Raw genomic sequence first — 12,441 nt, forward strand, 5'->3', positions numbered from 1 at the left:
AGCTTTAAATCCTGAAAAAACAACTTCAGGGAAAGACTGGCAAACACTGAATGCACACAGCCCCAGCTGGGTTCCACCGGTTCTGTGCTTGTGTACAGGTCTGAAGAGCTCAGCATTTGGGAAAATCATGCCTCGAGGAATTTAATCAGCAGCTATTCTCAAGTATTTCTCTGCAGCCAGTTGTTACTCCCCTGCCCATGTCCCAGCAGGCTGCTGGCAGCACACACAAAGCCCTCAACAGACCAGACCTGGCTCTTTTCTAGCAAAGCAAGTTTGTAACTCTCTGTTCACTTTGCTAAACTCTCTCATTCCAGAAAGCTGAAATCCTGGCCTTTTTAAAACTGGTTCCAAACCTCCCAATGACTTTACTGAAGCCAGGGTTATACACTAAGGATGATGACCATGAAATGCACACTGAATTTAAAAGATGCTCCTATCAGTAGAAATGTGAATTCTGTAATAAATTTCTGCTGGATGAAGCTTAAAAAGCAATGAAATTAATAAAGCTAATGATGTTAAGATCACGTGCCTCATATAGTACACAGAAATTACTATGAGCTGCTTTTAATGTGGGATGAGAACCAATACAATCCACTTGGAGCTGCTTTTCACTTAGGAAGATATTTAGGAAATACAGATTTTTTTTTTTTAACGTTATCACGAGTTTGTGAAGCAAACATAATAAATCAAATGTGTTAGATTTTAGCATTTCAACAAATAAGCCCAGACTAAAACAACCCTATACACATTAAATTTTACACAGAGACTTAATTGAGTTCTAAGGTATATGGAATCACTTCTGCTCTCATGCAGGCACAAATAAAGAAATTTGATGTCCTTAGATGAAAAGTTAGGCTAGGCAGATAGAAAAAGGGATACGTCGGAAGCAAATTTTAATATAAAAACAATACCTGCAGCAGGGGTCCTGATTTTCAACCTGTCAACCTCCATGATAAAGTCATCTTTCAGGAAGAGGAAGCCAATGATGGAGAAGAGATAAACCAGGATGAGAGCAAGCACTGCAGTGAGGATAATTGAACGGCCATTCCGGGTAACACTTTTTATCACATTTAGCAATGTCTCCTCCCTGTACACCAGATCAAACAGCTGGGGAAGGCAGAGAGTAGAGGAAAAATGAATACAAATGAGGCAAAATATAGATGCTACATAGGAAAACAATTTGAACTATTGAAACATGCATCGAGCCATGCAGAACATGCATTCTACATTCTCAGCTTCATAAACTCACATTGATCTCAGTGGGAGCTGGTCATGCTTATGGAGGAGGAAATCTAGCACAGAACTTTACATCTTAAAATTAATTATAGCAAAATCCACAAAATATATTTGAGCCTGATTCAGAGATGGACAACACTTACCATCAAGATCTGCTGTTTCCCCATGTTTAAAACCTGGCTAGATTAAAATTTAAACAGTGTCTTCACACTATGGATCTATATCTACAAAGTAATATTTCATGTTATCTCTAAATGCACAATCTGACAAACATGCACAGGCTGCCACTCAAAAATACACTCATACATATAAGTGATTAAATATTTGTAAACTTGCTTTGAGCTCATGACACCATGTAAATGTCACATGTTCAAGGATTGGGGCCACCTCTTTTTAGGACAAAGTTAAATTCATGTCACTGTTTGTATGAGACTAGAAACTTCTGTTCTTCTCTACCCTGCACTATATGGTTTCCTGGTATTTAACTTTAAAGAAAACTATATATTAAGATAATATTGCTTTAAATGTCAAAAGTCTAAACCAGCAATTAAACGTGACAGGAGCTTTACAAGAAACTTTAACTTTTTTTTCTCCTACAATTTTCTTGATGTTCTATAGTGCTTTGGACCTTACCTATAAGGCATGTATTTCTACTTCAAAACACTCAGATTACAGATATAAAGAGACACACTGTGATTTATCAAAATGCTCAACAGAACTTCTTCTGTTATTAGCCGCAATTTATAAGATCTGAAATAGACAGCCTTGTAAAAGGATTAATAATAAAGAAAGAGGGGAGACAGTTATGAACAAATATTAGAGTTTAGACTACATCCACTACTAAGTAAACACCTGGAAGCAACCTGAGTATGTGAATAAAGTCCATGAATCATGGACATTGGTCAATAGCAGTCACTGAAAAAAAGTAAGTACATGTACAGTACAGTAAAATGTTTCTTAAGCTGCTTGACACTTTGCAAAGTATTTTAAGACACAGATCACCTAACTCATTGAAAGAACAGCAAATAATTTGTGCATTTTGTAAATTGGAGAGTTACATCCATTTCAAGAGGGTTCTGCACCTACAGCCACAATCTCATCTCCTTAGAAATCTTCCCAAACTTTGAAGCAGACTTTAGTGTCAAAATCTGGAAAGTCTGACTTCAACAGGAACTCTAACTGAGTTAGCACTGAACTCCTGAAAATTTTAGTGTGCTTAACACATCTTTAAAATGCTGGGAGTTCATCACTATTCAGGAAGCTGAGAAAAAAACACAACAGGAAAGGTAATGACCACAATTTAGTCAGTGTCCCTACAAGTTTCACATGTTCCACTATAGAGCAAAAGGATTAGCAAACAAGCAGTGAAACACATTTTACTGCTCTTCAGCATGAAGGGAGCAGTTAGTGGAGTTTAGCATAATTTTGTGTGATTCATTTTCACTGCACCTGTACCACGTTATTAAAAGGCATTCCATCTGGATAATGGCAACAAAAGAAAATGAAGTGGGATACATTTCAAGTGATGAATCTTCCTGCTATACCAAAGGCATGCCATCCCCATTTCCCAAGAAATTTGTTAAAATATACTGGGGATGAGGAATGGGATCCTTTGGTACAGGTATGATGCACCCACCCCTGGACAAGTGCTCCTGAAATGTTAGGACTGACAGAAGGCACAGGAACGTTGGACACAGAATATGGAGAAAGCTGAGAAAAAGGAGTGGGCTGGGTGATGATTGTCTGAGAAGAATGGAGCAAACTTTCAGCTCTAAAACAGATAAAATAAGTCCTAACAGAAACAGGTTCTAATAAAAACAGCAGCTCCTAAGGGGCAGCAACACAACGGCATGCTAAAAATACACATGATTTGGCTTGATTGTCAGGAAGAAATTGAAGACAGCTGCAGGGTAACGGTATTTTCTATTTTTGCAAAGTTTTCCCCTCCACAGCAGCACGTACTTACCAGGAAGCTGTAGAAGAACTCGTGCACGCAGAGGCCCAGCATGCAGACCAGGACATAAGCCACGTGGTAGAGAAAAGCCATGTCCATGATGACCGCTCTGTAGCCACGGGTGAAGGTCCCACGGTTCCCAACAAAACTCACCAGGAACACGATTTTGTTACAGAGCTGTGAGGGGGAACAAAGGCTAGGTTTATGCCTCAGAAAAATCCTGGTATTTATTGTTTGGGCTGCTGTCTAGATAGGTTGGTTTGACTAAATGCACAATCTTTAGATAGCTGGAGTGAGGTGAGGGAAATCCAGCTCTGACAGCATGCTGGGAATGAGCCCGTGAGGGTGAGTGGAAGTACATCACCTCTCCAACACTGCACTGTGCCTCATCACATTGTGATTTATTCCTATAACATTAGTGAATAGGTGGGCAGGGTTAATGTCACAAGGCATTAAAATCCAGCTGGGGAGTGAACTCCCAATAATGTTGAGTTTAGACCCGAAACTATGTTAGAGCAGCTAGGTATGTTACTACAAGAGAACAACAGTAACACAACAGAACGTGTGTGTGTGTGGGGGTGTGTGACATCTATTTCCTTCAGATCATGTTCTTCAATTTCAAATATCTAAAAAAACCCCTCAGAACTGAGGACATTTTTGAAGTATAGCATTTAAACAACAGCATCAGATTCTCCATGGCTCCCAAGCTTTGCCTGCACATGAGCAGCAGTGCAGCAGTGAACAGGAAAGGGTCTCACCTCATCTCTCTGGCAGTCCAGGACAAGGAATGAGGACTCAACACGACTCCTTTGCTACCAAATTTGACATGGGCAAGTGCTGCTTACTTGCCTTTATCTTTGACTATATGTCTGGGTATTTTTCAGTATGTGAAATTCTCACATACAGAACTGGTGGCAAACAGCCCAATACTTCGTGCTGGGGTGAATTAGAGCTGTAGCAGTCAGGCAGAAATTTAAATAGATGACTTGTGAGCATGACTGTGTGTCTTACCAAGCTCAGTAAGCATGCAGACTTATTCATGGCTAAGTTAAGAGATCTGGCAAAGGGCTGAGAGAATTTTTAATTTTGAAAACTTCTTCCTGAAAATACATTTAAGGTCTCAGAAACATTTCACGTATTTGTGTCAATAGTCCTGAGAGTATTGGTAGAGCAAACTATTCTTTTAACATGAGAAACTGTAGATTTTATTGCCTTTATGCAGCAATATTTCTTTAAATTTCACGTTGGTTTTGTTTTTAAAATATTTGCATATGCACAAAACTAAATCATCTTTTTTCTTAGTTTCCCACTTCGCTGACACTGCTGTTCCAGGATGACTGGAAATTATTTATTTTTTTGGCTTAAACAATGAACCAGAAAAATAAGTTTTTGCACAGCTCTAATCAAATGAGATTTTTATATAGGAGAGCCTTAATATCTTTCCTTCTGCTGAAAAGGAAATTCTGGTTGCTTTTGAAGTACTTACATTAGCAGCACCAAGGAGTATCAAGGTAGGACCAAGCCCTATAGTATATATTGACCTGAGAATAACAGACACCAAAAAGGGTCGAATGCCTACAGGCTTGGAGATGAAAAACAGCATTGCTGTGCAAAACGCCACTGCTATCCAGAGGAGCACGGAAAACAACGGTGAGAGCGTGCCTGTGCAGAGGAGAAAGGGAGATTTGAGAAAGGCATCTTTGGAGACTCCATTTTTCACCAAGAAACGGATCCAAAAGATCAATTCCTTTGCCAGCAGAGCTAACAAAAGCGTGATTCATGCATCACAACTGCTGACCATGGCTTGTCCTAATTGCAGCAGGAGCTATTATTCTCAGAGTATTGTTGCTTTTCGCACAGGTAATAATACGAGCAGCTAATGAAATTCCATTAAAATCCAGGGAGTGCTCAGAGATGGAACAGTTTACCCTTCTCCTGGAGCAAGCCACTAATCAGCTCCCTTCTGCAGGGATCATTAGGGCCCCTCCGGTCTGATTCCATGATTGCTCAGCTACAGAAATAGCCGGTCCTGGGGGCAGCACAGCAAGTGGCAGCGCGCTGCAGCGCCACGTTTCCAGCCGCGGCTCCCGAAAAAGCAGCGACCTCCCGAAGGGCCGCGGCGGTTCCGCGGGAGCCTCCGCCTCTGCAGGGCAGCGGAGCGCTGGGCACGGCGGGATGGGCCCGGGCAGGGCCGGGCACGGCGGCATGGGCCCGGGCAGGGCCGGGCACGGCGGCATGGGCCCGGGCAGGGCCGGGCACGGCGGGATGGGCCCGGGCACGGCGGGATGGGCTCGGGATGGGCTCGGGCAGGGCCGGGCACGGCGGGATGGGCCCGGGCAGGGCCGGGCACGGCGGGATCGGCCCGGGCAGAGCCCGCAGCGCTCAGCCCGCGCTCGGCTCCGGGCACGCAGCGGGGCCCGGCTCTCGCCGCCTGCACTGCCAGTCCCTGATGCTCTGCAAGATGCTGGCTCCAGGCGCTCCCTGAGCTTTGAGCGATGCCCCTGTTTTCCCTCTCCCCTCTGCTTAAAGCTCTGGAAACACACCATGCTGCTAGAATATAAAAAGCACATTCAGATCTCAGGGCACTGGCACACTTGTACACTGACTTCTATTGTTATGGGATGAACTGAGAGGTCAGTGACGGGGGAGAAGGGAATAGAAAATTTAGCTAGACTCACAATAGGAATCTCTTTGGCAACAGATACACAGCTGAGCAGCATCACTGGGATTAGAAAACAATGAGACGAGGCCCTAGCCTTAACATTGAGATGGCATCCGAACTTTTCCAAAGTTCAGGAGTGTTTCTATCCCTGGTGGGAGGTTCAAGGTCAGCTCTATCAGAGAACTTCTTTGCCAACAAGATTTGGAAACTTTTAATGGATCCTAAAAAAAATTACTTTCAAGCCCATCTGAAAGACAAGGCCAAAGTTCTCTGTGGTTCTTTCACAAACCAGTTTTCCTTCTTCCCTACTGCAGGTCCAGCAATTTCACATTGCAGGACCCACACCAGCACCATGTGCAGACAGGCACCCACTCCTTGCAGAGGCAAGGAGTCTTCACAGAATCATGGTTTGGGTTGGAAGGGACCATCAGAGATCATCAATTTCCATTCTCCCTGCCATGGACAGGGACACCTTCCACTATCCCAGGTTGCTCCAAGCCCCATCCAACCTGATCTTGGACACTGCCAGGGATGGGGCAGCCACAGCTTCTCTGGGCAACCTGTGCCAGTGCCTCAGAACCCTCACGGGGAAGAGTTTTTTTCTAATATCTAAACTAAACCTGCTCTCTGTCAGCTTGACACCATTCTCCCTTGTCCTGTCACCACGTGCTCTTGTCTCCTTTCTTTCTTTTAGGCTCCCTTCAGGAGCAGTCTTCAGCTGGAGCAGATTTGCCTATGTCCTATTACATAAGAACTGCAAGTACCTACTAAAAGGCAGCATTTTGGGATGATTAGATCAGCCCAGGCACCTCAGACAGGTGAACAGAGGTGGATTTACACAGGGTGAAGGGGAAAAATGGGAGACGAACTCCAGCTGCTGGATGAAGCTTTGGTGGAGAGGGAGGCTGGAAGTAAGGAACTGCCTCATGACCTGCTAATCTGATTTGGCCACACCTATTCCTTATTGCTCAGGAGTCACTTTGGCTTTACAAGCACCAGGAGCTGGAATCCTGAAATGAGCTGTCACTGGATTACTGGGGCCACTTAAACTAATGCCATATAAATCTGCAGTTCAGAATAAGTATTAATACCTACTGATTGCAGACTAGAGGATTTCCATGAGTATAGATTAGCTAAAATTTAGTAGCTTAAAAGGTTTATTTTTAACCCTTTATTTCTCCTCTCATCCTCGGTGGGCTCTAACGTGCTCTGAGTGACTCCCCAGTTTACAAAGCACAAGATGCTTCCCTTCTCCAGGGCACAGCCCTGCAAACTCTGTCTCACTCCCCAAGGCTGTGGAGCTGCCTGAGCTGTGACCTGCAGAGACCACCCTGTGGGCTGCCAGGGCAGCATGGTCCCCGTGCCAATATATTTTAATCTGCTGCCTTTCTGTTCCACCAGCCAGCAGGAATGTTTGCTGGTGCCAGCTGTGGTGTTTGTGAAAAGCACATGTATCTACTAGAAGCTGGACTGCTTCCACCAGCCCAGTTCACATGCCATCAGACAGAGGTGACTTTCAGTCACATTACTGACTGGCCACAAATCAAAGGCCCAGAGGTGAATGGCTCTGCTCCCATTACCAGTATTCTAAAGTATTTAGTGTCTTTTATCCCAATTAAGCTTGTTTGGGCTTCAAAGAGGCCTCCTGCTAGTCTGCTGCATTTATAGCAAATAAAAAACTTCATTAAGTATTTCCTGTGACATGGGATGAAGCAGAGACCGAATCATAAGTTTTAAGAGTATTTTTACATAATGCATTTCTCCTCTGCAAAAGTTATGCCCTTTTATCCCAATAAACAATACAGTCAAAAGCCAACAAGCTTGTTTTCAAATAATTCTCTTCCATATGTTTTCAAGACTGCAAGTCATTCAATTTGGTCAGCCTTAAGGAATCTCTATCCCCCTGCTGCCAGGGAATCCTCCTTCAGTTCAGAAGCTGCAGCTAAATGTGTGCAGTAGGACACTGCAATATGGCAATATAAAAAAATTAGCTGAGATCATCTAGATAATCTCCAGCTTATGCTTTGTCCATTCTGCTCTGCATTGTGTGGGCCACGTGACACACAGATCAACCACCACATTTCAGACAACATCTGGCACCTACTTAGGAGGCACTAAATGGCTTCCAGATATGACTGCACCTGAAAATGCAGCTTTATTTGTTACCTTAGAAATGAAAGCATCTAAAATTAGAACAAAAAATAAAACCAAACTCTACTTGCCTTCATCTCCATCGTCTCCAAAAGGGTAGAACAGAGCAACTGCTAAATTGATGAATACAGCAAGGTTGAAGGAAATGCTTCCCCAGAGAGAGATGTGTCTGGAGAACCAAAAGAGGGCTGGATTATCTAGAAAGGGAGAAAAGCAGCAATCAGTAAGCTGAAAGCAAGCAGAAACTCAATCACCAATGGCCCCAAGGGAATTAAATACAGATTAATATAGAAAATATGCAGATCTTTAAAATAAACTAAAATAGACAAATATTAAACATAGGTTTGTCATAAAACAAAGTTTCAAGCAGAGCTTTTAATCCAAAGATCACAATACAGTTTATATATACTGGAGTTTTGCCTCTGGTAAGATTTTAGGCCTGGATATTTAGCAAGGGAGTCTTTTCGGTTGCATCTGAATCTGCAGCTTCTGTGCATGGGGTCATAAAACCAAGCAAACAAATAGATTTTAGCACTCTGAATGCCAGTCAACCAGAACACCCAGAATGTATCATCCAGATGACCTATTTGGACCAAGTACACCAATGACATAGGCAAAGAACCATGGAATAGGCATGGTTTCAGAACTGCAGCGTTTTCCCCACCTCTTTCAAACTAAAAGCATTTTGATCTGCTTGGGAAGCAGGCAAAATTTGGTCTGCCTGGGTTTTGTTTCTAGAAAAGCTGACTATATCCTGTGTGATGCTCAGAAGCCCATGGTCACCTGCTGACAAACAGCTCTGTACTCCTGCTTAAAAGGACTCAAACAAGCCATGATCTCCGTATGTGAACTGTTGTACAAACACACAGAAATAGTTGTTATATCCCAAAGATCCTACAGCCTCACTATAAAAGACTAAAAAGGGGCAAAACAGGGTTGAATGTGGGTCCAGAGCCATATACATGGTTCAGCAAGAAGGTCAGGAACAAGATCAGTGTGCTAAAACTCAGGCAAGCACTTAATATATATTAACGCACTAAAATACGTTTAAATAAACATTTGAAACAAGATCCTATGTGCAATAGTGTAGAAACATCTCTGGTCAGAGAGGTTTCACACCTGATACATCCCTGTTAACTAGATTTTAGAGTACTGAGAACTTCCTACAAGTATGCAGAGCACCCAGTGAAGTTTTTAGAAACAGCAGATTCCCTCAAGTGCATATGGCTGCCTCAGGCTTTAGGCCAAATAGTCTTTAATAGCAATTAGGTAAATATTCAGATTTCACTGTGATAACCTTGTGCTGCTGACTGCTGAGATTTAAGCATTTGGAGCCACTGCAAAAATGGCTCCTGTCAATTTAAGCAGCACAGACTTCATGCTAACAGACACTTGGCTAAAGAATGAACCCACCTTAAACCTGAATTATCTTTTCAAATAATAAAAAAACCCCATCATGGAGACTTGTGGGTTATTCCACTGATGAAGGGAATTGAGACATTTCTGCTCTGAATAAAAATCAACCCATTTTATTTGTTCATAGCATTAGGCAGGTCTGGTCTATCTAATTGTTGGGTTGGCTCTTCTATTTGTGTTTCTAATGCAAAACCCCCAGATATGATTTTTTTACTGAAGTAATTTTTCTACAATGCAATGACTTTTATTCCCAAATATTCTGCAGATTCTGGAATCATGTATTTCTCAACTTCTATTCTGGTCAGTTTGTCACTAGTACGTTTTTAGGGTGCAACCAAGAGAAGCAGATTTGGGTTGATGGGGTTTACGCTGAAGACTTGCTGCTGCTGAAAATTAAAGCCTGAGAATTGACAATATAAGAAATTGCAATAACATCCATGTATCCATCACATTCAGGATGCTCCCACATTGCTCGTACTATCCTGCTGCTCTAGACCCTATTCCTTCCTTCCTTCCTGATCAGTTGCTGTGAGCAGATGATGTGTGACACTGCAAGAGCATTTGCATTTTAGCAGTGAATGAAGGGATCACTTTAAGCCATTTTTATGTATGTTCAGCCTGGAAAAGAGAAGGCTTTGGGGTGACCTCATTGCAGCATTCCAGTGCCTGAAGGGAGCCTTCAGGGAAGATGGAGAGAGACTCTTTAGAAGGGCCTGGAGTGACAGGACAAGGGGGAATGGCTTCAAACTAAGGGTAGGTTTAGATTGGATATTAGTAAGAAATTGTTCCCTGTGAGGTTGCTGAGGCAACACTGGCACAAGTTGCCAAGAGAAGCTGTGGCTGCCCCATCCCTGGCAGTGTCCAAGGCCAGGCTGGATGGGGCTTAGAGGAACATGGGATAGTGGAAGATGTCCCTGCCCATGGCAGGGGGGGTGGAACTGTGTGATCTTTAAGGTCCCTCCCAACCCAAACCATTCTGTGATTCTATGATATATAAAATACAACCTTCTGCTCCAAAAGCCAAGGGCAGAGTTGACAGTGGCTGAGCTGGCAGGAGCCTCCTGATGCAGGCACACTGGCAATAGCCCCATTCGTGCCAAGGGCCAGCAGCTGTACTGCCCATCAGGGAGCTAAAGCCATTCAGGGTACCTGGTGGGGCTTCCCAGCCCCTCCTCTTGGTGGCCCTACTTTGACCTCTCCCCCGTGATCTTGACCAAGCAGCTCAAGGCCACACACGTGCCTCCCCAGTACCATGGGCCACGCACCAGTATGGGCAAACTGGGACACCCTGCCAGGGTGTCACCCAGTCATGCCAGGCTGATGTGGACTGGCAGAGGGGGACTGACTCCGTGGGAGCTGGACAGATTTAAAGCAGCTGAGGTTCTGGTGAGAGACATTTTTAAGTGAGTGACATTTACGAGTCTTTTAATGGCCTTTCAGGAATCTGCAAACCTCAAATATGCAACTACACATGTTTTTGTTAAATATTAGGGGCCTTGGTTTAATTAGGTGCAACACTATCAAGACTAGTAGAACTACACCCAGTTCTTCCATCCCTCAATTTAACTTTTGGAGTCCAAAACATCATCTTGAACACATTAATAACTGCTCCACATTACACTTTTTTTATGGTGGCATGCAAGTGTCTCAGCAGACCTACACTCTCAAGCCCAGAACAGTTTTGCCTGTTGTAGTGTCAGACTGAACAGAGAACAGTGTATCATTAAAATGCAAATATTTGAAGGTTTAAAAGCAAGATTTTAGCATAATGAAGCTAATTTTTTTCAAATTACAGTACTTACTTCTAATTTTCTTTTGCCATTTCATCTCGTTGTACAGATCCTCAGTCTGCTGGAAAAAGTCATTGACTTTGCTCCCTTGTTCATCTCTCTCTGTTGTATTGAACACCCGACTTTTGGATTCCCGAGTGAGGAATTCACAAATATTGGGGACAGGAAAGACAATCTTTTCCATTGTTCTATCATGGCGAACAATCTATAAATAAAATGCACATTTTTGCCACAGTCACTGACTATCCAATCATTTTGTCATGTCTTTTCTTGTTCACAGCTCCCCTTTTATTTACAAATGAATGCATTAATTATTCGAACATTACAATAAAGCTGGACCTATCAATCCCAAAACAGAGTAAAGCTGTTTTTATTTTCAAAAGCCTGCCTGAATAAGGTGGCAAATATAAGTCTCAAGAAAAACCTAGGTTCAGGCTTTGCCAAATATAAAAAATGTTGTAATTCAGAATGCTTCAATTTGTCAGCAAATTGAAACAAATCTGAGCCAGTAAAAAGTGGAGAAGTTCAGGGGCTTTCTGCTCTGATTACAAAATGCTTTTCTCATCTTGAATCTATTTCTGTGATGGGATAAATTGTAAAGGTGAACATGCAAAAATATCACCCAGGCAGCACCCATATCTTGTCAGTCTTTATCTTTTTACTTGACAAAACCCAACGTTTTGAATTGTTTGCATTTCAGCACCGACCAAGCTACTGGTGAATGAGCTAGATTTTATTTCATCTCACCACATTGTCATCAAAATTGCTTCCCCATTCTGATCATTGACTCTGCATTACTAAAAATACAGAAATGGGTAGAAAACCCTTTTAGACTCCTACAGCCATGCCTCTGTGCAGCCACTGGTGAAAATAAAAAAACACCACTATTTGAATTTCAAAACAAACAAATGAGATACATTAATATAGGGGAGATAATATCTGAAACACCAAACAGGTCTAGGACTGCTTTCCAAGACAAGCAGTTATCTATTTTGTATAGCAGTAATGCTGGGTTGAGTTCCGCTTTTCTAGAAGAAGCTATTGGCCATATAAAAGTTGACCACAGTGCTTGTTTAATGCCTAAATTTACAAGCTACCCAGATAAACTGGCTGATAATTGCTAAGAGAGATCTCAGCAGCAGCCAAAGTATTAAAATTAAGAGAAGCACTGAGCTGCCCTCTGGACAACCAAGGCCATGGATCTTCCACCCATCCTGTGGTGGGATACCTCT

At 42.8% G+C, this 12,441-nt stretch overlaps 1 protein-coding gene across 1 annotated transcript in view; it reads right to left on the reverse strand.

Annotated features, from left to right (window-relative positions):
• The window catches only part of ITPR2 (inositol 1,4,5-trisphosphate receptor type 2), a 244,615-nt gene that overhangs the window by 33,555 nt on the left and 198,619 nt on the right, over positions 1-12,441 (reverse strand). Inside the window, exons 47-51 of the mRNA XM_066549543.1 lie at positions 11,222-11,414; positions 8,075-8,200; positions 4,677-4,852; positions 3,203-3,367; positions 912-1,107 (exon numbers count right to left, since the gene is read on the reverse strand). Of these exons, the coding sequence (XP_066405640.1) occupies positions 912-1,107; positions 3,203-3,367; positions 4,677-4,852; positions 8,075-8,200; positions 11,222-11,414 (856 nt within the window). The remainder of the gene's footprint in view (positions 1-911; positions 1,108-3,202; positions 3,368-4,676; positions 4,853-8,074; positions 8,201-11,221; positions 11,415-12,441) is intronic.

This window comes from Molothrus aeneus, chromosome 5 (assembly GCF_037042795.1).
Source record: "Molothrus aeneus isolate 106 chromosome 5, BPBGC_Maene_1.0, whole genome shotgun sequence".
Classification (NCBI taxonomy): domain Eukaryota; kingdom Metazoa; phylum Chordata; class Aves; order Passeriformes; family Icteridae; genus Molothrus; species Molothrus aeneus.